The following is a 12,922-nucleotide window of genomic DNA, read 5'->3' on the forward strand; positions in this document are numbered from 1 at the left end:
TCAAACGATTCCTGACACAGTGAAAGGCTGAAACAGACTTCCAGCAGACAAATTCACTCTTCAGTACACACTCCTGACTTGGCTTAAGTGTAAAAGGAGGGACAGCACTTCCCAGGTGGTGCCACAGTCAGGACTCTGCACATTCACTGCCAAGGGCATAGGTTCATCACTGGTTGGGGGACTGACATCCCACAAGCCATCCAGACACTTTCAGGAGGGGCGGGGACAAAGCCCATGACAAGTGGTGGGCAACTTCTCAGATACGAACTGCCCCCACTTGCCCAGCAGAAACGCGGGTCATGGCCGAGACTCGTGCCAACCACGTTTCCAGTGAAGTTGGAGGAGAGGGATTGCAGCTGATGACGTCAAGCAGATGGTCTCAGGCGCTGCTTCCAGGTGCATGCCACATTCTGACCACTGAATCACTGCTTTCCAAATATGGACTCAGGCATAACTGCACAGAGGCCCATGAGACAGACTGAATTACCTCCAGGGGACAGTTGTGATGCAAAAGCAGAAGGATGCTTCTGAATTATCCTTTGCACTAAAATAAAATTTAAACTACTCTAAAAAACAAAGGGCGTCCCAGGTGGCGCCTGTTGTAGTTCCCTGTCAGCGTTCAGTTGCTCAGTCATGTATGACCCCACAGACTGCAGCACGCCAGCACCAGGTGGCACTAGTGGTCAAGAATCCACCTGCTGATGCCAGTGAAGGAGATGCAAGAGATGCAGGTTTGGTCCCTGGGTCTGGAAGATCCCCTGGAAGAGGAAATAGCAACCCACTCCCATATTCTTGCCTGGAAATCCCATGGACAGAGGAGCCTGGCAGGCTATAATCTATGGGGTCTCAAAGACTTGGGAGAGTTAAAAAGCTTGCTTAAAACTCAACATTCAAAAAACTAAGATCATGGCATCCGGTTCCATCACTTCAAGGCAAACAGAAGGAGAAACAAAAGGAGAATAAGTGGCAGATATTATTTTCTTGGTTTCCAAAATCACTTTGGACAGTGACTGCAGTCATGAAATTAGAAGATGCTTGCTCCTTGGGAAGAAAGCTATGACAAACCTAGACAGCATATTAAAAAGCAAAGACATCACTTTGCCAACAAAGGTTCATATAGTGAAAGCTATGGTTCTATTCATAGTCACGTACAGATGTGAGAGTTGAACCATGAAAAAGGCTCAGTACCAAAGAACTGATGCTTCTGAACTGTGGTGTTGGAGAAGACTCTTTAGAGTTTCTTGGTCTGCAAGGAGATCAAACCAGTCAATCCTAAAGAAAATCAACCCTGAGTATTCTTTGGAAAGACTGATGCTGCAGTTCTAATACTTCAGCCACCTGATGCAGAGAGCCGACTCACTGGAAAAGACCCTGATGCTGAGAAAGATTGAGGGCAGGAGGAGAAGTGGACAACAGAGGATGAGATAGTTGGATGGCATCACCGACTCAATGGACATGAGTTTGAGCAAACTCCAGGAGACAGTGAAGGACAGGAAAGCCTGGCGAGCTACAGTCCATGGGGGAGCAAAGAGTTGGACACGACTTAGCAAGACTGACCAACAACAAAGAGAGGTTTTTTCACAACAAAAGAAACTTATCTTTATAAAAACCCATGTGAACAATTTCACAAGTTCCTGGGAAACAGTCTGCTGGTTAGCGTGTGGTGCTGCCCCCACAGGCCTCAGAGCCAGTCCACAGGCCCCAGGAGGGGCGGGTCTGCTGGGGGTGAGGAGCCTGAACCCGTCAGCTCCTCCAAGAACACTTGCTGCAGCAGAACAGACCTGGGCTCCATTTCACTTTCACTCTTGAAGGTGTGTGCACAGGCTACTAAGATCATTACTAGTATGTTCCTTATAAATTCAGATAAATTTTTAGTCTCTAAAATGACTGGGACTTTTAGTATTTCTAATACATTTTTTAAAGCAATTATTGTACACATCCTTACCTTTGCTCAAATCTTAAGTTTTACTACTCATAGTAAGAGGTGACTCTATATAATCCTTTCTTCCTCTACTTCAGAAATGATCAGAAAATTTTGGAATTCTAAGACCATACGCTGTATACATAGATTGAAATAAACAATAGAATTCAAAACAACATAACAAGAAGTTAAATGAGTTAAGAACATAATGTCACTTGACGTTTTTAAAAAGTACCCAAAGTTAATTTATTTAAAATTCAAAACTACTAACCATAAGCTAGATATAACAGAACAAAAAAATTTTAATAAGCCACTTACATCCTAGAGTTATCAAAGGAAACACAAGAAAATGTCGGCAATATTCATATTTAAAAAAAAGAATTACCAAAGACTTTCAAATAAGCAGAAATACCCTAAGACTGAAGCTGCTCCTTAAAGTGTAGTTCATCTCACTGCGGATACAAGTTTAAGTTACTTAAGGGAAAAATAAAAAGCTAACAAAAACTATTTATGCCTTCATAGCAGACTCACCACAAATTTCAACTTCCTCCTAAGATTAAGCAAAAGTACTAAACATTCGTTTAAGTTAGGCAGGTAATTTATCTTGTTTATTCCAAATACCCCAAAGCAGAAATGCACACAAATCACCTCAAAATATTACTTCATAGTAGTATTCTCCCAGAGATAAACTAATTCCCAAATAATTAAATCCTTCCCATTTTAAAAAGATTAGATGATGATTTATAAAACAGCAAAATGTGACAAATGTCTCTATTCTGCCTTTGGACCTTCACTTTTTAATCATACTTTGCAAATTAAAGAAGAAATGAACTAAAATGTAACTACAACTCAGAATGGAAGTTCCATTGCTTTATACCCATTTATAAGCTTCTCTGAATTCAGAATCTCCTTATCAAGCCACATTAACAATAAAAAATGTACTTTCCCACAAAAAAGACCACACTTACTAAAACATGATGTGTCAGCCACAGTAAGCAGCATAGGTGCCTATGCCCTGGAGCCACTTAACATCGACAATACTTGTCTTAAATATTAGGTTCCTCTCTTCCCATCGCACTATGTGCAAACCCACACACTCATGATGGCCCGAGAGCCACACATACCTTGCTGGTGGAGGCCTTGTAGGTGGTCTTCAGTTTCTGAGAAAGCTGGCTGGTGCTGTGACTAGCTGCAGAGACACAGAACCAACCGTCAAGAAAATCACACAAGCAAGAACATCAGAGCTGGGACAGGGAGACAGCTCGAGGACACGGAGGACAGTGCAAACTCGGGGTGTGTCCACACCAGGAGAAACGGGCTTCCTGGAGCCTCCCCGTCCTTCCACACCCACACCCAAGGGATGATACTCAAGCCTGCTGACCATGGAGAGGAAGCGAATCCTCCCTGCACCGGAGTCAGACTTCCTCCCTGCAGTCGCCCGCAGGAAGCCAGCCTCACCTTTAGTCTTGAGTTGGCCCTTACTCAGTTCTGCTCCATCGATCGCTTGTCCTTCAGCTGCTAAGCGCTCATTAAGAGTCTCGATTTCTCTACGCACTGAAAAGTAAAATAATGTGCTTTTCAGGTATATTCACCAATTCCAAAACTGAGCACATAAAAATGTTGCATGTTACAATTGTCTAAACAAGCACGTGAATGATATCCCAGTAAACAAGAGGATGGCCACAGAGTTCCAAAAAACTCAAAGACATTCCAAAACACAAAGTCCACCACTCATGCCACACCAGAAAGACACTGTGCTGCTGACCCCCAAACAGGGCTCCTGGATTTCAACAGGGTTCACGTCCTTTGTACCTTGTTCTGTGCACTTAAAAACACTGTTCTGGTCCTGTCTGAAACTCAATAAAATACAGTCTCCCCTGAAATCATTAGGGGAAACGTACAATAACAAAACCTGACTATTGTTACTATTGTCTGGCACCAGAGCATCAAGTGAGGGCTACACATCTCAGAGATTAAAAGTTGAAGGGGAAAAAGAAAAAACTCAACACTGGGGAGTTCCCTAGCAGTCCAATGGTTAGGACTCTGGGCTTTCATTGCCAATGGCCTGGGTTCACTCGCTGGTCAGTGAACTAGTCACGCAAGCCACACGGTGCGACCAAAAACAGAAAAAAAGTGAAGAGAAAAGTACTGAATCACAGTGGAAGGTGAAGAAGGAAGAGGAAGTACTGAATCACAGTGGACTCAAGGAAGAGGAAGCCAGTGGATGGGGAAGAGAGGGAGACGTGGGGTGTGGGAACGCCAGCAAGATGGGCCTCTGTCCTCACCTGTGGTCACAACTCACTCCAGCAGGAGACAGATGCCCCCACCCGCCTGCCCCCAGACCCTGACCTGAGTGTGCAGAGCTGGAAGATAGTAAACAAGTGCCATCATAAGCCCCCCAAGCTCGTGAAAGCAGAACAGAAAAGGGGTACAAAGGTGAATGTGACCCAGAGATGAAACTCTCAAATATCCATATGGAGAAGTGACAGGTTATAAAAGTGTTTAAAATAAGAGCAATACTCACATTCTAAGTTTTCAATATAAAGGTTTTCAAATTCTCTTTCTATTTGACCAAACAATTCCAGAAGAGTACTGCGAACCGAGGAAGGCAGCTTAGAATCCTGCAGAGAAAGAAGTTTCTGCTGAAAGTGAATGAATAAGTGAATGAGGAGCTCTGACACTGAGCACTAGTACACTTTCTCTAAAGGGAATTATCATTCAAGCTCTTATTTTATATCTTTACACATTTTATTTCTTCTACATAAACACTCAAAAGAACTTTTAAGTTTCAAATTCCTACAGCTGAAACTAAAAACAAATTGTGTAAATGGCTCCCCAGGATGGCACAGGTTTTGAGGTCAAGCAGGTCTTCAAACACATAACTCCCTTTACAAGGACAGAGACAAGCATATTCAAAATCTCCAAGTCTGTGGGAGATGAAGCTATGAACAGCCCTTATGCTCCAGCACGTGGCATCACAAGTTAATCTTAGTAAGTGGTGCCTCACAGTCCTTACATCCACTGTGGTCCAAGCAGAGTAAACTGGACACTTCCTGTAACTCTACTCAGCACTTAAAGATTGCTCCAAGGAAGAAAAGTGAATTCAGCTATAAGAGCAAAAGGTGAATCAGCTGCATGAAAACACCAGCATGGAAGGTCCCAGGCCTCTGCAGGGGCTTCACTACGAAGCTACGACTCAGTGAAGCTTCTAGAAGAGTCTGCATTTGCACAGCTGGCATGGAAGAGGCAGGCCCCTTTCCCAGCCTGGGTCCGTGCCTCCAGGGTAGACATGGGTTTCCCACTCCACCCTTAACACCGCTGCCTTCTTGCTTCTGACTCAAGAATCCAATTCCCATAAAGGCTGCCTGACAGCTGAGAGCCTGTAATCCCGTCCAGAGCATCGCCCATGGCTCCACTCAGATGCCCCAGGCATCAGACTCCTGCACCTGAGGTCTGCCACACCTACCATGCCAGGTGCCCGCATCCAACACCATCACAACCGTTGCTGCCACGGGACCGGACCAAGCGACCTCCCCCCCCCCACCAGCCCGGGGAGCTGCCTGTCCGCCCACAGGCACCGACCCATCTGGAGGGTTCTGAATGACCCTCACAAAGGGGTACCTGAGAGGCAGCTGGCTCTACATCACAATGGGGACGGCACGGAAGCCCTGAGAACACGTGCCCCGCACACGGAGTTATCCCCAAAGATGCCATCAGGGGTGGCAACAAAGGGTCACTGCTGGAAACTGAGGTGACTAACAATTTAAAAGTTCCTTAGACAACCTGCACTGTCCAGTGGGGGAGCTGACGGTCACATCTGACTAACCTTAAAACTAGATTAATAACGATTTTTAAATTCCTCTGTCCCACCAATCACATGTGGCTCTGGGCGCCCACACAGGTAGCACAGATCCAAAACCTTCCACCACAGAAGTTTCACTGCACAGCTCTGGTTCAAGCATTCCTTGTCAGAAGAGATGAGGACAGACACCAGCGAGGAGGACCATGTGAGGACACAGAAGATTGGGTCCATATCCAAAAAGGAAGCCTCAGGAGGACCGGCCTGCCCACACCTGACCTCTAGCCACCCACCTCCAGGACACAGAGAAAAAAGCGTCTGCCATTTAACCTCCCACCTGTGGCACTTCGCTGTGGCCATCCACCACCCAAGCTCACAAGAACAGGCAAAGCCATTCTGGAGGCCCCTTCAATCTACAATTTTTTTTCCAAATTAAGTTAAAATGTAACCAATTCATTATTCACCCAGTCAGTACATAAGAGGACCCTAAGTGAACGTTTCCCACCCGCCAGCAACAGCACCAGTTTCTGAGCACACACAGCTGCATCCTGTCGGCACACCCTCCACGTCCCAGCTTCTTAGGTCAACAGCAAATGAGCCAATTTCTCAGATTTATGCCATATTTCCCTGTAACACTGTGGTGGATGAATCAGTTCTAACTGCAAAGGGATGATTTTATATATATATTGGGGGGGGGGGGAGGTGGGGGGCAGATCATCTTGGTTCCCTGACCAGGGATTGAACCCATGCCCCCTGTGGTGGAAATGTCGAGTCCTAACCACTGGCCCACCAGGGAATTCCCAGTATTTATACTTTTACAGCTGTGGTAAAGATTGCACCTGCCAAAGCAGGAAACTCAAGAGACACGGGTTTGATCCCTGGGTCAGAAAGATTCCCTGGAGAAGGAAATGGAAACCCACTCCAGTATTCTTCCCTGGGAAATCCCATGGATAGAGAAGGCTGGTGGGTTACAGTCCATGGGGTTGCAGAGTCGGACATGACTGAACACGCACACACGCATATATACTTATGCCTATATATAAACATATAGCAGATACATCTACATTTTACTGTAACATATGCTTTTATTTAGATTTAACAACAATGTTCTTTTAAAAACCTAACATTTTACTCATTATAGAAGAACTAGAAAAAGTAGAAGCAAACTTATCTTTGTCAATAAAATATTAGATCACTGAATAAAGGGGGCATCGAATGATCAGAAATACATACAATGTAATAAGCAGCAGATATACTCACACAGCAGACATAGGATAAAAACAAGAAAAGTTGCTGAAAGATCAGATTCCAAGAACTCCTCAGAGAACAAAGATCATTATACCTGATTCTGCTCTCCTCGTGAGGCTCTGAGACAGAAACCTAAAAGTACACTGTCAATCTGCCTGTGCAAAGAATAAAAACTAAACCAGACTGTCACACTCACATTTATTACAATATGTAACACACTAACCTGGAAACTAAATTCTGCCTCTGTAGGCTGTTGCACTTGACTCTGGTCTATGGGGGCCTGCTTGTTTTGGTAACCCACACTTTCCCTCCACTTTGGAGATCTGTATACAATGGGCTATTTTTTGAACACTGTCAACATGATTCACATCTTCACCAGACACTCACCTGTCCCTCTAACATGTCTCTGGGCAGGCCCGTCCTCTCCTGCTCTGAGCTGTTAGTTCTCCGTATGGAAAGGCTGTGAGATTTGCGCTTCTGTTTTGCTTGGCGAGCAGCTGAACAACTCCCGCTTTCTGTGGGCATTACTTCTGGAAGATGAGGTCCTGGTCACTCCTGCAAGAAGCTAAACAGGAGCAGGAAAAACTAGTACTGTATTTCTGATATGACAAACTGAAATGAAGGAAAAACAGGGGATAGGAATGAAACTGCTCAATGCAAATTTCCTTATTATGTTAACATTTACTATGTAAATTAGAATATGATACAGTCACATATTTTAAGGTAGAGACCACAGCCTTTGTTAAAGAGGTAACTTTTTAATCAAATTTCATTAACACCCTTTTAAAAAATCAACAGCAGAGAAGGGTTTAAAATAGAGAACTCTCCCTTATCCCACTCTCTGCAGACTCCCCGACTCCCCTGGGAAACCAATTCTAACTGCATTTTCCAGCTACAGATTCCAGAGCTATGCCCTCCTAGAGAAATTCAATGCAAGCCCCAAAAGCAACTGTAGATATTCTAGCAAGCACATTAAAAAGATAAGGACAAATAAAATTTTAATGCTTTATTTAACCCAAGTTTAAAATACTCTCATCTGAGTCAAGTAAAAAATCCAAATGAGGTCTGTCAGCGTTTGTAAGCTCCAGTTTCCTTCTTACTCACACCACCACTCACTGGGAACCGGCCACGTTCGCGGGGCTCACCTAGGGTGAGGGCCACCATCATACAGCGCACAAAATCCTGCATGGCATCCCAATATCCACATAACACATTTTCCTTTCCCCATTTTGGACATTATTCATTTCCTGTTACCATCAACAACTCCTCACAATACAATCACATCACTTAGTTAATATGACTCTAAGCAGTGTATTTACACAGGACACACTCCTTCTTCAACTGCAGATTTATGTTTTGGATATCACTTCCTCATTTTCTGCTCTCACTGGCCCCTCCTTCTCCCAGCATACCATTGTGAATGCAAGTAATTTTAAGCATGTACTTTTATTTCTTCCTTCTTCAACAACCAACAGTATCTGTAGGTCCTCACTGTAAAATGGCTCTCAGTGTCCCACCTTCTCTGGAGCCGGCCCACAGCCCTCCACTTCCCATTCTGCTGCGGCAGAGTGCGTGTTCTCTGGGGATCCTGAGCTTAGGGTTCTTAGTCTGCCCCCGCCGACGGACCACAGCCACCTCCTGTGGACTGCTAGCACTGCTCCCCTGTGGATGCAGCACAGCTGTCTTAACCATGCACCTACTGCAAAGAATTCTGGCCCTTTCCAGTTTCTTACCATTACAAATAAAGCTACTATGACAATAACATACAGGTTTTTGCCAAAACTCCAATACTTTGGCCACCTGATGCAAAGAGCTGACTCATTTAAAAAGACCCTGATGCTGGAAAGACTGAGAGCAGGAGGAGAAGGGGACAACAGAGGATGAGATGGTTGGATGGCATCACCAACTCAATGGACATGAGTTTGGGTAAACTCCAGAAGTTGGTGATGGACAGGGAGGCCTGGCGTGCTGCGGTTCATGGGGTTGCAAAAAGTCAGACACAACTAAGCGCGACTGAAGTTTCTACTTCTTCTGAATGAAAGGCCAACAGTAAGACTGCTGTATGTTTAAAGGGGGGAAAAAAAAAAACTAAAAAGTTTTTTTAAATGTTTGAGATATAATTCACACACAACCCACTCTGCCAAAACTTCTAAATTTTGATCAAGTCCTAACTCATCCATTATTTTTCTTCTAAGACTCATACTTTTAGAGTCATGTCTAAGAACTTTCCACCAATCCTAGATTTCCAAATTTTTCTGTTTTCTTCTTAAAATTTTAGATTTATCAGTTACATTTAAATTTACAAGCCATTCTGGGGCTGTTTTTTTAATGAAGCGTGAAGTTTAGATCAAGGTTTTTGGTTTTTTTCTCTGGTGGTATCCTATTATTCTAGCACCATATGCTAAAGAGAATCGATCCTACACCAAATTGAGAAAGTTTGGCATCTTGCTCAAAAATCAATTGGCTATATTTCTATGGGATTATTTCTTGGTTCTCTATTCTGTTCCACTGTTCTGTGCTATCTTGAAATCAGACATCTGTGACTTCTATCACATCTTTTCCACAATGCTTTAGCCATCCTAGTTCCTTTGCCTTTCCACAGAAATTTAGAATAATCTCATCCATATCTGCAAAAATCCTGCTACAACTTTGATAAGAACTGCATTTAATCTGTTGACTAATCTGGAGAGAACTGGCATCTCTATTATGTAGAGACTTCCAATCTATGGAAACAGAGGATCTGTTTCAGATCACCTTTGATTCCCTTCCTCAGCTTTGTAGCTTCCGCGTAAAAGTTCTATATATACAAATAACCCTGCAGACTGTATTTTTGTGCAATTTTCAATTGCTGGTATAAAAAAATACAACTGATTTGTGTGTAATAAGCTTGTATCCTACGCTCTTGTTGAACTCATTTACTAGTTCAAGATTTTTCTGTAGATTATTTAGCATCTCCTATGTGGACTACTGTGTCATGTAAAAAAAGACAGTTTACTTCTTCCTTTCTGATCTGTATGCCTTTATTTCCTTTTCTTATCTTACTGATCTGGCTAGAAATTCCAGTGCTATGTTGAATTAGAAGTAACAGCAAACATCCTTTCTTTATTTGGATCTTGAGATAAAAATACTCAGATTTCACCATTAAGTATATTAGCTGTAGGTTTTGGGTAAACACATCATTTTATCAAGTTGCAAAGTCCCCCTCTACTGTTCACATTCCGAGAGTTACACAAGTGAGTGTCAACTGTGTCATGTTTTTTCCTGCGTCACTTAATATGAGCACGTGGCTTTCTTCTAAGCTCCTAACAAGGCAATCACAATGTTGATTTTCAATACTGATCTAAACTAGAATCCATGGAGTAAATCCTACTTGAGCAAAGTGCGTAATTCAATGTTTTCTCATTTTGTTTCTTTTTTCTGCCTTCTTGTAGGTTATTTGATCATTTTTTGGAATTTTGTTCTGATTTCTCTTGTTTTTTAGTTTCTTTTGTATAACTTTTCTTAGTGGCTGCTAAGTTTTCATTATCTTTTCACAGCTTATCAGTCTGCTGACCACCAACGTTCTACCAGTTCCTGGTGAGTGTTGAAACCTTACTTCCTCCACATCCCTCTGCCCTCCCCACTGACAACATAATCATCTTAAGTGTTTCCTCCGAACACACTGAGAACCACATCAGACAGCTGTGCTTCAACTTTCAAACCTAAGTCAGAGAAGGAATGTCTATTGAATTTACCAATTCATTTACTCTCTCCATTGTTTCTTCTTCCTTCCTGGTGTTCCTACAGCGTTTCCTTTCTGTTGAACTTCCTCTATTATTTCAGGGTAGCTCTGTTGGTAACAAATCATGTGAATGATGTTTTCACTTGATAGAAAATTCTGATCTGACGGTTCTTTTCCTTTAGTACTTGAAAAACGTACTACTTCCTTCTAGCCTCTGCAGTTTGTGATGAGAAATCAACTATAGACAAAGGGACATTTCTCTCTTCCACTGCTTTTTCATCTTGAGTTTCAAAAGTCTGACTATGAGGCAGCTTAGCAGAGATTTCTTTGAATTTATCTTGCCTGGGTTTCACCATACTTTTTGTTTTGTTTTTTCATTTATTTTTATTAGTTGGAGGTTAATTACTTTACAATATTGTAGTCGTTTCTGCCATACACTGACATGAATCAGACATGGATTTACATGTGTTCCCCATCCTGATCCCCCCCCCACCTCCCTCCCCATCCCATCCCTCTGGGTCTTCCCAGTGCACCAGCCCTGAGCACTTGTCTCATGCATCCAACCTGTGCTGGCGATCTGTTTCACACTTGATAATATACATGTTTCAATGCAATTCTCTCAGATCATCCCACCCTCGCCTTCTCCCACGGAGTCCAAAAGTCTGTTCTATACTGACTATGAGGCAGCTTAGCAGAGATTTCTTTGAATTTATCTTGCCTGAGCTTCACCATACTTTTAGAATATATAGGTTTATGGCTTGCCAAACTTGGGAAATACCTAGCCAGTGTTTCTTCAAACATATTTTCAGCCCCACTGTATCTCTCCTCTCTTTCTGATAAAAAGGACAGATCTCTTGTTAAAGGCACAGGTCCCAGGGGTTTTGTTTACTTTTTTCTAGTCTATTTTCTCTCTAATGTTCAGACTGGGTAATTTTCGTTGTTTTATCATCAAGTTCACAGATTCCACAAGCTCATTTATTGTACTCCCCAGTTCTAAAATGTCCATTTGTTTCTTCTTTACATCCCATATTTTCATCCTGAGATTTTCTATTTTTCATTTGCTTCAAGTGTTAGTATCTCCTCACTGAAAATTTTATGATGGCTGCTTTAAAATCCTGTCAAACAATTCTAATATCTGCATCGTTCCTGTGTGACTGTTAGCTACCTCTTCTGATTCAAGTTGACATTTTCCCCCTCAGTGGGAGAAGCCTCAGTATGCTGGGAGTTGTTATCAGACATGGGATCTGATCTAAGTCTTCCAGCAGGCCTCTTCTGATACTGGCCCAGCCAGCAAACAAGGGCATGGCCTTGTTTCTGCCAGGTGGATATAGAAAGTGGGGATGGAAGCAAGTGCTCCCCGCTCTGCCTCCTCTGACCCAGGAGGAAGTACCCCTTGCTAATGCCAGGTGAAGCTCCCCTGGCCTCTATTCACACCGCCGAGCTGAACCTACAGCACCCTGTTACTGTGCCTTTCCAGGCTTCATCACCACAGGTGGTGGTAAAATCCCTGAACTTTTGCTAGGTTTCTTCTGAGGCCATTCCAACAGCAAAGAGGAGGGTGTTCTTTGTTACCGCACAACAGAGATGAGAACCCAGCTCCTCACCAGGCCTGTCTGATCCCACCCAGCACAGGGTGGTCCCCACAAGGCTTGTCAGGGATCAGAGACTAGACTCCCCACCCCTCTGGGATGCTCAGTGTGAGGTGGGGCCGCAATGTTTTCTAAGCATGTTCTGTCTGACAGGCTGTCCCTTTCCTGATCTTCTGGTCAGAAGCCAGCTTTCTCGGGGTTTGCTGAGCCCTTTGGCATTTCTGGGTTGCGGCTGCTCCAGGCCCAAGACGAGGATGTATGGGGCAAGAGGAAAACCCAGGAACTCAGTCCTGAGTCAGTTCTCAGATCCCCATACACCTACAGTTTTCTTTCTCTCCACTTTTAAGTCTCATATTTGTTTTTTTGTTTGTTTGTTTTGTATTTAATGTCCACTGTGTTTAGCTGTACTTAGTAGGAGCAACAGGAAAAGTATACATCTACTCTAAAGCCAGAAATCTTTTGACTCTCTAATTGAACATGTGTAGGCCTTGTACAAAAGGTAACAAAAAAGTAAGTACATTCAAGTTGGTCAATTAGTTCCTTATGTTTAGATTTTAAAATCTGAAATCCACTAATTTATTAAAATTACTTTTTGCAGCATTATATAGACAAAATTTAACTCTCAAATTTTTTTTAAAAGGACA

At 43.1% G+C, this 12,922-nt stretch overlaps 1 protein-coding gene across 3 annotated transcripts in view; it reads right to left on the reverse strand.

Moving 5' to 3' along the window:
- The window catches only part of WDR37 (WD repeat domain 37), a 34,378-nt gene that overhangs the window by 16,602 nt on the left and 4,854 nt on the right, over positions 1–12,922 (reverse strand). For 2 of the 3 annotated variants that reach the window (XM_020883653.2, XM_020883655.2), the window contains exons 2-5: positions 7,356–7,533; positions 4,446–4,542; positions 3,380–3,475; positions 3,046–3,110 (exon numbers count right to left, since the gene is read on the reverse strand). In XM_020883653.2, the coding sequence (XP_020739312.2) occupies positions 3,046–3,110; positions 3,380–3,475; positions 4,446–4,542; positions 7,356–7,493 (396 nt within the window). In that variant the 5' untranslated portion in view covers positions 7,494–7,533. Of the gene's footprint in view, positions 1–3,045; positions 3,111–3,379; positions 3,476–4,445; positions 4,543–5,387; positions 5,467–7,355; positions 7,534–12,922 lie in introns of those variants that run through there. The other variant, XM_020883657.2, reaches the window with a different exon arrangement.

Source organism: Odocoileus virginianus, chromosome 9 (genome assembly GCF_023699985.2).
Source record: "Odocoileus virginianus isolate 20LAN1187 ecotype Illinois chromosome 9, Ovbor_1.2, whole genome shotgun sequence".
NCBI classification, from domain to species: domain Eukaryota; kingdom Metazoa; phylum Chordata; class Mammalia; order Artiodactyla; family Cervidae; genus Odocoileus; species Odocoileus virginianus.